Source organism: Xenopus laevis, chromosome 1S, assembly GCF_017654675.1.
Source record: "Xenopus laevis strain J_2021 chromosome 1S, Xenopus_laevis_v10.1, whole genome shotgun sequence".
Taxonomy (NCBI): domain Eukaryota; kingdom Metazoa; phylum Chordata; class Amphibia; order Anura; family Pipidae; genus Xenopus; species Xenopus laevis.
In genome coordinates, this window is record NC_054372.1 from 150,235,253 (window position 1) to 150,247,472 (window position 12,220).

At 38.3% G+C, this 12,220-nt stretch overlaps 1 protein-coding gene across 1 annotated transcript; it reads right to left on the bottom strand.

Annotated features, from left to right (window-relative positions):
• Window positions 1–4,689: 4,689 nt before the first annotated feature.
• Window positions 4,690–8,128, bottom strand: b3gnt4.S (UDP-GlcNAc:betaGal beta-1,3-N-acetylglucosaminyltransferase 4 S homeolog). The gene has a single exon (XM_018242577.2). It carries the CDS (start codon window positions 6,613–6,615, stop codon window positions 5,479–5,481), a length of 1,137 nt encoding a protein of 378 aa, XP_018098066.1. The 5' UTR covers window positions 6,616–8,128; the 3' UTR covers window positions 4,690–5,478.
• Window positions 8,129–12,220: the final 4,092 nt, after the last annotated feature.

The window sequence follows — 12,220 nt, forward strand, 5'->3', positions numbered from 1 at the left end:
TGAAACCTTTATGTGAGGTGTGCCAAACCTTCTTTGGTTTTCCTTTTATTTATCTAATGGAAATATTAAGTTATACTGCATACCAATGTGAACATAAGAGGTATCTGTACTGCACATCTATCCTGATATCCCAGTATGAGAGGAAAAGCAAAAGATGCAGAGGGAAAGTGAAAGTGAGGCTGAAGGCATTGGAAAGTTCAGTAAAATGGATATTATGGTGCTGGTTTGTAGGGCAGTGCTAATTGCCGTACAGTTTGAAGCATGCATTATTTAATTTAGAAATTGAATTGAGTCCATCTTCTAGACAGGCTATTATGGGACTGGATTATTTTCCTGGGAGAAAAAAACCCTATGCTCTTAGGTGATTGCCATTCAAAGCAGAGGGGGCAAGTTTGATAAAACCACTCATATTTGCTCCACGTGCCATTGTGCTAAGGGTTTGGATACAGTAAACACGAAGCAACTTGCTGGAGCCAAATCCTGCAGAAAGTGAGATTTTGCTGAATCATGAACCATATTCTAGATTTAGTGCTTCCCTGCTGTTTTGTAAGACATTTTTTTCTGACTAAGGGCAAGAACCAGAGTTATTCCAGGTGGATGTTAAATGTATGTTTTATGAAGATTCCCATTCATCCAGGTTATGGTATATCTATAGAAATAAGTCAAATCAACTGGACTGTTTTTTCCTTGAAGACTTTCACCGGTCATCCAACTGGCTTTCTCAATTCAGGATAACTTTGAGAACATATATCCTCTGGAATGTTGTTCCAATCAGCATAATCTGTTTATCATAATCCACAATGAGGTCATTAAATTAGGTGTTGATTGTATTAGCAAGATTGGAGCTTTGACGTGTTATTAAACCTTCCAGGGAGAGGAGAAAAACAGCATTGTATGTGGCAGACAATAACTTTGACATCCTTGCGGATTATGATAAACAGATTATTCTGATTGGAGTAACATTCCAGAGGATATATTCCCGAAAAAAGATCCTATTTACAAGTTATTCTGAATTAAGAAAGTCAGATGAATGACTGGTGAACACCTTCAAGGAAAAAAAACCACCGCAAGTCCAGTCGCTTTGACTTATTTCTACAGATGTTAAATGTGTTAGTTAAAAATCCAGTTTATCTGCTTTAGAGCTTGTGCATGATCCTTTCTACATAGTGGGATACAGGTTGGAACTGTTTTCTATAGATAATTTTATTAACGAAGTCCTTTTCTGCTGTTTCTGTTGCTTTTCGACAGGAGGCATCTTTAAACAATACTGCAAAACACACTTTCTAACCGGAGCAATGTGAAAATCCCCTTAAAGGGATACTGTCATGGGAAAACATTTTTTTTTCAAAATGAATCAGTTAATAGTGCTGCTCCAGCAGAATTCTGCACTGAAATCCATTTCTCAAAAGAGCAAACAGATTTTTTTATATTCAATTTTGAAATCTGACATGGGGCTAGACATTTTGTCAATTACCCAGCTGCCCCATGTCATGTGACTTGTGCCTGCACGTCAGGAGAGAAATGCTTTCTGGCAGGCTGCTGTTTTTCCTTCTCAATGTAACTGAATGTGTCTCAGTGGGACATGGGTTTTTACTATTGAGTGTTGTTCTTAGATCTACCAGGCAGCTGTTATCTTGTGTTAGGGAGCTGTTATCTGGTTACCTTCCCATTGTTTTTTTGTTTGGCTGCTGGGGGGGGGGGAGGGAGGGGGGTGATATCACTCCAACTTGCAGTACAGCAGTAAAGAGTGATTGAAGTTTATCAGAGCACAAGTCACATGACTTGGGGCAGCTGGGAAATTGACAAAATGTCTAGCCCCATGTCAGATTTCAAAATTTAATTTAAAAAAATCTGTTTGCTCTTTTGAGAAATGGATTTCAGTGCAGAATTCTGCTGGAGCAGCACTATTAACTGATTCATTTTGAAAAAATAATTTTTTCCCATGACAGTATCCCTTTAAGCCTAGTTAATTATGTACATTTACATGTATGGCATTACTTTGGTTTCAAATATATGAAGCTGGTATTTCCAAATTTCCCGATCTCTTAAAATAAAATATTTGATAACTCTGTTCTGATATGTAACTCTCTCTCTCTGAATGCTTCTTTGTGTTGGACTAAAAAAGAAAGCATTTACCAGTAAAAGCATGAAACCCCTCTTAAAAGTAAATCACTCCAAATATGTAAATGTTCTTCTCTGAGGCAGTGTGTTGCTCAGAGGGGGGGTTAAGATGAACACACAGCAATTTCTATTATAGTGTAAAGAGTAAAAATAGTGAATATACAAGTGCATTGAATGGTTTCTCAATGATGCTTTATATGCACATCACTGCCGGTTGCAGTGTGCTTGAACAGCATCTCCTTTGACTTCCATGCATAGCAATACAGGTATGGGATCAATTATCCAGAAACCTGTTATCTAGAAAGCTCAGAATTACGGAAAGGCCATCTCCCATAGACTCCGTTTTATCCAAATTTTTAAAAAGGATTTCCTTTTTCTCTGTAATAATAGAACAGTAGCTTTTACTTGATCCAAACTAAGATATAATGAATCCTTATTGTAAGCTAGACCAGCCTATTGGGCTTATTTCATGCTTACATGATTTCCTGGTCGACTTAAGGTATGAAGATCCAAATTACAGAAAGACCCCTTATCTGGAAACCCCTAGGTCCCAAGCATTCTGGATAACAAGTCCCATACCTGTACCAACTAAAATAGCATTCTAAAGCAGGCCATAAAAAGCTGCAAGATGATTGGCTCAAATTGGTTAGGCCAATGGGTTGAGAAGGCAAAAGAGTGTGATTTAAGAATTCATGTGACAATTATTTACAAAAACAGGCCTGTCAGCAGAAAAGGATCAGCATGAACAATAGGTAAGTTTTAGGGGGTTATTTATTAAGCTCCGAATTTTAGAGTTAATTAGAGTGGTTCTGAAAAAAATCTTGATTTTAAATGAAGAGAGAGTGTGCAAAGTGAGTGGGTTGCCAAGGAGACGAGTTCAGAGTAGGAACAGGAAGGTGAGAGTGCATGTCATCTTGGTTATCACATTAATCAAGCAAAATAAACTTTAAATTACACTGTATAAATTATTTGAATCATGTTTCCCTCAGTCTAGGAATGTTTAATGATAGCAAGCAGGCAGGAGCCATTTTGTGGACACTGTTATTAAGGCAAGCCTTGCATCATCTCAGAATCTTGTTTGTGCACCAGAATGGGGGACCTGATGCACTGGCTACACAATTAAATTGTAAATTAAGAGGGGGAACATGGGGAGAGCAGTGACATCTAGTAAGTGCTAAATGGAGGGTGAAAGTAATTGCTTGCCCCGCCTCTATACCTAAGGCATAGAGGAGGGGCAGGCAATATTTGACTGACAGCTGAGATTTTTATGAGTTTACATCAGCTATGAATGCTTTAATAAAAAAAATAATTTGGATTTCATGTTTAATTTAAAAAGGACTTATTATACAGCTTTTTATGTCTAGGTGACAGGTTCGTTTTAAGTCCAACAGACCTTAGTTTAAAAAAACAGTAGTTTGTGGAGCACAGTATCAAATGCTTTGGCAAAATCCAAATAGACCACATCTTGTGCATTTTACTATATCTGTACTATAGAGAGATCATCCAATTGGTATTTCATATTACTTTGTGTCAACTTTAAAGGGATCCTGCACCCTAAAACACATTTTTTACATAATGTAAGAAAATCTAATTTTAAGCAGCTTTCCAAAATACATCAATTACACATTTTTTGCGTGTGGGTTTTTTGCTTTAAATGGAACAGTATTTTTTTTATTCCTTTCTGTTCTCTGGTTTGACAGACAGACGTCAGCTGAATTCTAAATAGTTTCAGGGGTCAAACTGTAGAGATGTAAAGAGAAAGATACTTGTGTTAATAGCAATTACATTCACAAATAAAATTAAAATGACTACAATTGTGTGTATTAGGAAACTAATCCGAATGATATTTTCTTTCATTATGCAAAGAAATGTTTTTTTCTTTAAGTTGAGCAGTAGTTATTTGAGTGAGGGGCTGCATTTATTTCTTCAACCTCCATATACATATTAATTAAAAATATTAAATATTCATATTTTTCTCTAGGAACGGGTGCCCAATGAGAATTTTGTACAGGCTGACAATCAAAGAAAGACTTGCAGGCCCAGCTTGTATTTAAGTTCAGTAATGCTGACCAGACTGCAGGAAGATCAAAAAGCAGCACATACTCTGGTTAATAGTGATGGCAGGTAGATGAATGGTCAACTGGAATCACAAGTGCTGCAGGCCACCAGCAGAACTGAAATTGCCATTGAATTAGCATCATCCACAACCATAAAGCTTGGGGATGAAAAAACACTGTTCTAATTATATATGAGTGTATTTATGATACAATGATGATGAGCAAATACACTACACAGGTATGAGATTGGTTATCTGAAAATATGTTATCTAGAAAGCTCAGTAATGCAGGACTCGGTTTAAATCAAATACTTCAGATTTTTGAAAATGATTTCCTTTTTGATCACAACTAAGATCTACAGTAATGTATCGTTATTGGGGTAAAAACAATCCTATTGAGTGCATTTAATGTTTGAATGCTTTTTTAATGTTAAGATCAAAATTATGGAAAGATCCCAAGTCCCATACTTGTACAATAAAAGCAGAGTAAAAATTAAAATAAAAAAAAGAATTTCAAGTACAAAAACCTTGGATAACAGGTTCCATACCTTTACAATAAAAGAAGAGAATTTCAAGTACAAAAACTCGCCCTATGTACAAATGCATTAGGTAAAACTTTTTTTTTTTTTTTTTTAAAAAAAAAAGAATATTTTAAAATCTGTTTTGGTCTAGTCCCTTTCAGAATTAAGAGGTAGTAGAAGGAATCATTCTTCTTCATCCTGCTGCTTTTCATTGTTCAGCTCTCAGAGAATGGTGCAAGATGGTTAAAGCTGTGCCTTTCTCAACACATCAATGCAATATTCTGAAAGGTGGCTATAAAAATACAAAGCATGGTTTTGGTGGTAGGTAAATATTTCCAAGGAATACACAGGCACTGTACAAACAGTGTACTACCCAGTTGCATCCCTTACCAAAATCCCTTTCCAAGGGATTTTTTTTTAGAGCAGTAGTTAGAGATAAGCTCTCCAAAGTGAATTTTATGCTTAGAAATACAATTTGTGCAAACTTTTGTTGAAATGTATGCAAATTATCCATATTTCCTATATTCTGAAATTGTTTTATCAAGAAAGATTCCACCTGCCAAAAAGATTGTGCCATTCGATGAGTCAACAATACCAGAGAGCCCACTGTAAAGTAATGCAAGTGTGTTTGTGCTTAATATGGCATTTCTACCCAATTAAGACTTATAAATAATACAGAAAAAATATTTTTAAAAAAAGTCTATATTAGATTTTTAGCATTTTTAAGGGTTTCAGTGTTTCTATTTTAGCACAAATCCTTTTGACTTTGGCACTCGTTTTTCACAAGGTGCTTTTAAATTGTGCACAACGCATTTCTTCATCTTTTACCAAGGACCACATGATCCACATCTCTGTGGGATTTAGCTTGTGAACAACCATCAGGCCTTTGTATAAACATGCATCAAAAGGATTCCCTGGTCTTTGTATTCCAAAGGTTTTGAAACCAGCATGAAATTGTGGTTTTACATTCATTTTTTCAAGGCACATTCCCACAAACACATCGTCAATGGGGAAAAGGTCAGTGGTTTCAGCAGAAGCGAGCAAGCCTTTGGTTGTCTTTCTAGACATGACATAGCCCCCACCTCCTGCATACAAAGGATACAGAGGTGCACTATACATAGAATGCGGGATGAAATATTTCACTTTTGAGTTCCTGATAGGAACCGCATTAGTAATTACATCACCAACAAAGAGGTCTTTATCTGGGTTCAGGCCTTCGAGAAATTCAACAATGTTGTAGGTGTTAATAAAAACATCATCATCCCCTTTCAGCACAAACTTGGCATGTGAACATTCTTTGTTGAACCACCTTAGAAAATGGATTTCCTTTAGTGTAAGGTTGAAGAAGTTGTCCATAAAATCCCACTGGATTAAGTCGTTAAATTCTGTACTTTCATAAAACAAGAGTTGATGTAGTGATTTAGCTGGTAAAGTGGCCTCGGTCTTGCCAAGCAGGAAAAGCAGCTTAATCTTCTTGCTCTGAATGTCCTGCTGCTTCCCCCAAGTATTTCTAATTGCAATGCGCCTCTCTATGTTGATAGGCAAAGACTTGATAGCCAATAATAAAAAAGTGTCCTCACATTTACGTGGCTTCAATAGAGTTGAAAAGTTCCTGCAATGCTTATACATAAGGAATAAACTGTGAGGCTCAGGAAGAGATGCTGAAGCACTGAGGTTTAATGGTTTTGGGTAACACCTGGTGAATGTTCTTGGTGCAGCATCCCAGAAAGTGAGATCTTCCTTTGGGGCATCCTCCTTCATAGGAGTCACAGAATTTATACTTGACTTGGTGTGCAAGTAAATAAAAAGTCCAAACAATAATAAGGAAAGGACATAGAGCAGGGAAATTTTTAACCGTGGAAACATCTCAAGTGCTTTCAAGCTGTCTGATACTTCTGTAACAGTAAAATAAAACATTATTTACATTGACTTTAGAAACAGACAACACACAGTGGAAATATATATATAATATATATAATCTATATTATAGATGTAATCACAATAGCCTATGTTATTATGCTTGTCTAAGAGATCATCCAAGTCACTCTTAAAAGGCATAAATAGAACCTGCCATTACAACATCACCTCGCTGTCCTCACTATGAAGAACCACCATTGCTGCTTAAAATAAAAGTTATGTTCCGTCTAGTGTAAACACTGTTGGGGTCTCTGTGAACCTACAATAGCTAAAAAAACGTGGTGTAGCACAGCAGGGTTGTTGTGCCATCTCATGCAGCTTTAGGTCCACTTTTTTATGATTGGCTTCAACTGTACATTCTTTTGTGGCATGCTCTCAGAGAAACGACCCAAAGATGTTCTACTCCACTTTTTTTAGCCAGGTCCACAGATTGGTGTAGTTGTGAAACTAACAAGTAGTCAGGCCCGGACTGGCAATCTGAGGGCTGCTATAAGGTGCCATAGAAAGTCAGTATTTAGTGACCTGGTGGAGGCTGATTGGGCCTCTGGGTACCTGAAATGCCAGGGCCTATTTTAATTCTCAGACCAGACCTGCAAGTAGTACAGTTTGGAGGTGGGGAAGGAGGCCTGTGGAGGGGGACTGGGTGGAAGGTAGGATTTGTTCTCTTTTAAATATAAAAAACAAGTTGAATCAAAAAAATAGGATGAAGAAGGTGTATATTTGGTGGTATTTCATTTATCAATGTTTTCGTCACAGAGCTGGAGTCCATCTAAACACTTGTTACCCACTGGTGGTAAATCAAATATAAGAACTAATTTGTAACACAACAAGAAAAGCAGCCTTCAATCTCAAAGACCTGCTGCCCCAGACCTGCTCTACCTTGATCCAGCTACACAAGGTACATGTACAATAGAATAACAAATAATTCTGGAAACAGTACCACATAGCTAGTTTTAGGGAAGGACAGAAACCTTGCTTTCTCTGGATTGGTAATCTCAGACTGTCTCCTTCAATTTTAAGTACTGTATACTTGGCATAAATACAGATTCCATACGACTTCAATGTATGCACTAAAACTTATCCGTTATACTTCACTAGAAGGTCCAATCTGTGGACCCCTTTATGCTATTTCCACCTAGATTTTCCCCTCAGATGGTAAGAAGTTGATGCTCTCCCATCTGCTCAGCTATTCTTCTGCACTGACAGTTACAGCAGTAAAGCAGATATTGGTGTAGAAATACATAGATGCTGCTGACCTGTCCTGTCAGACACTGAAGCTATCAGCTTATGAATGGCCACCTTCACTTTATAGTAAGTACAGAGAAAAAACGCAAAGTGCATCTTATTCTGATACCCAATCATCATGGAAAATATCTGGAGATGGTAAGGGAGAGATCGGATTATTGTAGTATACAATGAGAAAATCTACAGCAACCAAGAAAAGCTTATATGCTATTAATGTTAAAGCAGAGCTTAAAGGGCATGTAAAGGCAAAAAAATAAAATCCCATTTTTACTTTCTTTAATGAAAAAGAAACCTACCTCCAATATACTTTAATTAAAAAATGTGTACCGTTTATATATATCGGCCCAGGCAGGTGTTTTACCGGCTAGGCCGGTAAAATACCGGCCAGGTGGCAACCCTACCTCCGCCAGCTAAAATGAAAATCACCTGCGGCAATGCACATGCGGCGCTTAATTTTCCTAAGTCACCCGCAGTTGCCTCGTGAGGAAACTCCGGGAGACTTCAGAGAACAAAGCGCCGTGTGAATTGCCGCAGTCGATTTTCATTTTAGACGGCGGAGGGCAGGGGGAAGGCAGTTCGGGGAGATTGTTGTCCTGAAGAAGAGGCGATTTGGCGAGTCTGCTCATGTGGACTGAACCTAAAGCAAACACCTTTTACCAATGCATAGCAACAGTACATTATATTTTATTTACTTTAAAATGCTTTTATTTTTTTGGTGCTACTTTTCCTTTAATGTTGTGGACTGTTTCATAGAGCAATAAAACACACAGTCATACACTCATAATCCTAAAGGTCCCCATAGACGCGACGATTCTTCTTTAGTGAACGACCGATTTCAGTGCAGTCCAACCAATCTGTCAAATTATCGTGTGGTTAGTGGGATTCGAACGATCGTACATCTTATGATTTTTCGGCCGACATCTGTCAGAAAATTGATCGGCCAGGTTTAAAAATCTTTATCGGTCCCATTGCAATCTATCTATGTCTGCAGGACCAAGCAGGCAGCTCCCCTCAGTTTTGCTGGCAATATTGCTTAAAAAGGTCTTTTTAGTCGATGGAACATCGTACATTTAAACATTCATTTCGAGAAAATTATAGTCTCAAGAGAACGAATGGATCTTTTAAAAATCTTTACATCTATGGCCAGCTTCATGCAATGGGCAGGTAAAATGTCCCAAATAAATGCATAATTCAATTCTCGATTGGACAAACTCCATTCAGTATAGAAACATTCCTGCATACCCCTATCATTAATTAGTTTGCCCCAGCCATAACCAAGTGGATAGTGGATCTTTCCAACAAAGCCAGGGGGTGTGAAATCACTCTTGAATGAGTTAGATGAAAATAAAGAGCACAAACTTGCCTCATTCTCTCCTCCTGGTACCACAGCGCAGGTGCATCGCAGCAATTAGAAGCTTCTGCATGGGAAGCGGACGCCGCAACTGCGGGAAGGGGGGGGGGCGGAGGGAGCAGGAAAAGACGTCCGTTATCAGATTTCTACTATTTCCTAAGTAGCGCTGTGATTTCTGTTCTGTTTCAAATGGTACAGCCCGGAGCGACGCACATATTGCAACGGAAGGAGGGAAAGCGCCTAAAGACTTCTTCAGTCACTAGCAGTCCCCCCCATTTAGTAGCGGTCCATCAGCTTCAGGAGCAGTGCGGGGCCGCCCACAGTAGCACGCACCAATCAGCTTGCTCTTTGAAGACAACATGGACAGAGGGTGCCTAATGTGTTACCTGCCTATTGCTCCCCTCTCATCACCGACAGCTCAGTCCTTCTCCATAAATCTACCGCCCACTGCCAGACTTCAACTCAATTGTAAGTGCTTTGCCTGGAACTGGAGCTTTAGGTTTCCTCTCCAAAATATTTAAAGGGTGGTTCACCTTTATGGTAACTTTTAGTATGTTATAGAATGCCAAATTCTAAGCAATGGTCTTCATTGGTCTTCATTATGTATAGGTTTATAATTATTTGCCTTTTTCTTCTGACTGCAGTTTTCAAATTGGCGTCGCTGAGCCCTTCTACAAAGCAAATGCTCTGTAAGGCTACAAATGTATTGTTATTGCTAATTTTTATTACTCATCTTTCTAATTAGGTCCTCTCCTATTTATATTCCAGTGTCTTATTCAGATTGATGCATGGTTGCTAGGGTAATGTGGACTTTAGCAACCAGACTGCTGAAATTGCAAATTGGAGAGCTGCTGAATAAAAAGTGAAATAACTATAAAAAAACAGTTGTAAATTGTCTCAGAATATCACTGTCTACATCATACTAAAAGCTATCTCAAAGGTGAACAACCTCTTTAACACGATAACACTATAAATGCTTTATAAACATACAATTGTTTGTGTTGTTGTTTATTGTACTTCTACCCTTTCTGATCTGTCATATTCACACATATTATGATTTTGTTCATTTGTTGTCAGCTAAAATAGTTGCTAAAATATCAGGACAGACACACTGGAACAGGTAGGTAAAACGTATGCAAAAAAATGTATTTAGAAATTACTTCTCACATAGAAAAATTACATGTTTTGCACTTAAACATGGGCAGTTAAACATAGGCTAGTCACACCAAAGCAGTATAAAAGAAGGCTGGGCAACAGGAAAACCGTTAAAGTAACATCTAATTATAAAACATTGGTTTCTTAAAGGAAGAATACAGGCTGATGTAATGCTCATATTTCTTTGTGCATCTGTTAAAGCAGGACAGCCCATAATAAACTAATGCACTCCAACTGGTAGATCCCCATCTACCATTAGGGCACCTCTGTGGTAGACCAGGATTATCAGCATGAGTGTTAACACTGCATTGAACCTGCTTATTTAATTGAATTGTGGATATATAAAACAAGTGTAAAATTAAGTAATTATTATTGAGTATTATAAGTATGAGTATTTTCTGTTACTGGACAAAACAATTCCTCAATCTTATACAGGTATGGCATCCTGAATGCTCCGAATTACGCAAAGGCTGTCTCCCTTAGACTCCATTATAATTAAATAATCCAAATTTTTTAAGAATGATTTCCTTTTTCTCTGTAGTAATGAAAAAGTACCTTGTACTTGATCCAAACTAAGATATTATTAATCCTTATTGAAAGCAAAACCATCTTATTGGGCTTAATTAATGTTTACATGATTTTCTAGTAGATAAGATCCATATTACAGAAAGATCCTTTATCTGGAAAACCGAAGGCACCGTGCATTCTGGATAACAGGTCCCATACCTGAATTTTTGTACAGAAATCTGATACAGCAAAGCAGTTAACAGTATCACAACAGAATCGGGAAGAAGTGGCAAGTATCAATGCATCAGCTTATAGTGCTGGTTCAGCAGAATTTTGCACTGAAATCCTTATCATATATTTTTTTTGTATGTAATTTAAAGGGGATAGACATGATGTGCCCCAAATCATATGCTTAGATAAACTTCAGTCACTCTTTACAGCTACTCTGCAAATTGGAGGGATTTTAACCAGGTCCGTGCCAGGCACCCTAGGCAACCCGGCCAGCCACCCCAACCCCACCCCCCCACTGTGCGTATGCCCGACCGGAATGAGTGGGAGAGCGATGGAGGGGAGGAGAACGCAACAGAGGGGAGGGAGGGGATAGCGACAGATGGGGGTGACAGGAGGGAGGGAAGAGTGTCGGAGGGGATGGTTACAGGAGGGGTGGGTGACAGAGGGATGGAAGGGGAGTAAAACTGAGGGGTGCAAACTAGGGGTAAGCAGAAGACATTTTTATAGGTAGCTGCCCAGTGCCCCCCTATGATTGCGCCCTAGGCAGCTGCTACTGTCCTGAATTTTAACGAGTGAGTGAACAGGCAAAAAATGCTTATACTGCCTCCCAATAATTTATTGTGGCTTCAGACATTTTTCTGCCAGCTACACTATGGAAAAACTGGTCCATGTACCATTAGCCTCAATTAGTAAAGGAGATATAGATATATGCATACAGCTTGCACTGTATACTAGTATAATGGAACATTGGCTTCTATGAACAATAACTGCAGGTCATAAATATATTATATAATGAGGGGGAGAAGTAGTGGCACCCAAAATACATTAAATACAATGAGAAGCAGTGGAAACGGTAGCCCCATATTTGATATATACGCTAAGAGGCAGAGGTTAACTTTAGGACCAAATACATTACATACCATGACACCATGCTAGTAGTAGACATGAGAATAGCACCCTAGAAGGAAAACCCCCTGCTTTGATATTTCACGACCTGGGTCGTATTGAAGTACAATAGAAAGGCATAAAACAGTAGCTTATTATAAAGCAATTTCATTGTGCTCCTTCTCAAAGCTCAAAATCAGGCACAATGCACTCAAATACCTACTTACCAAC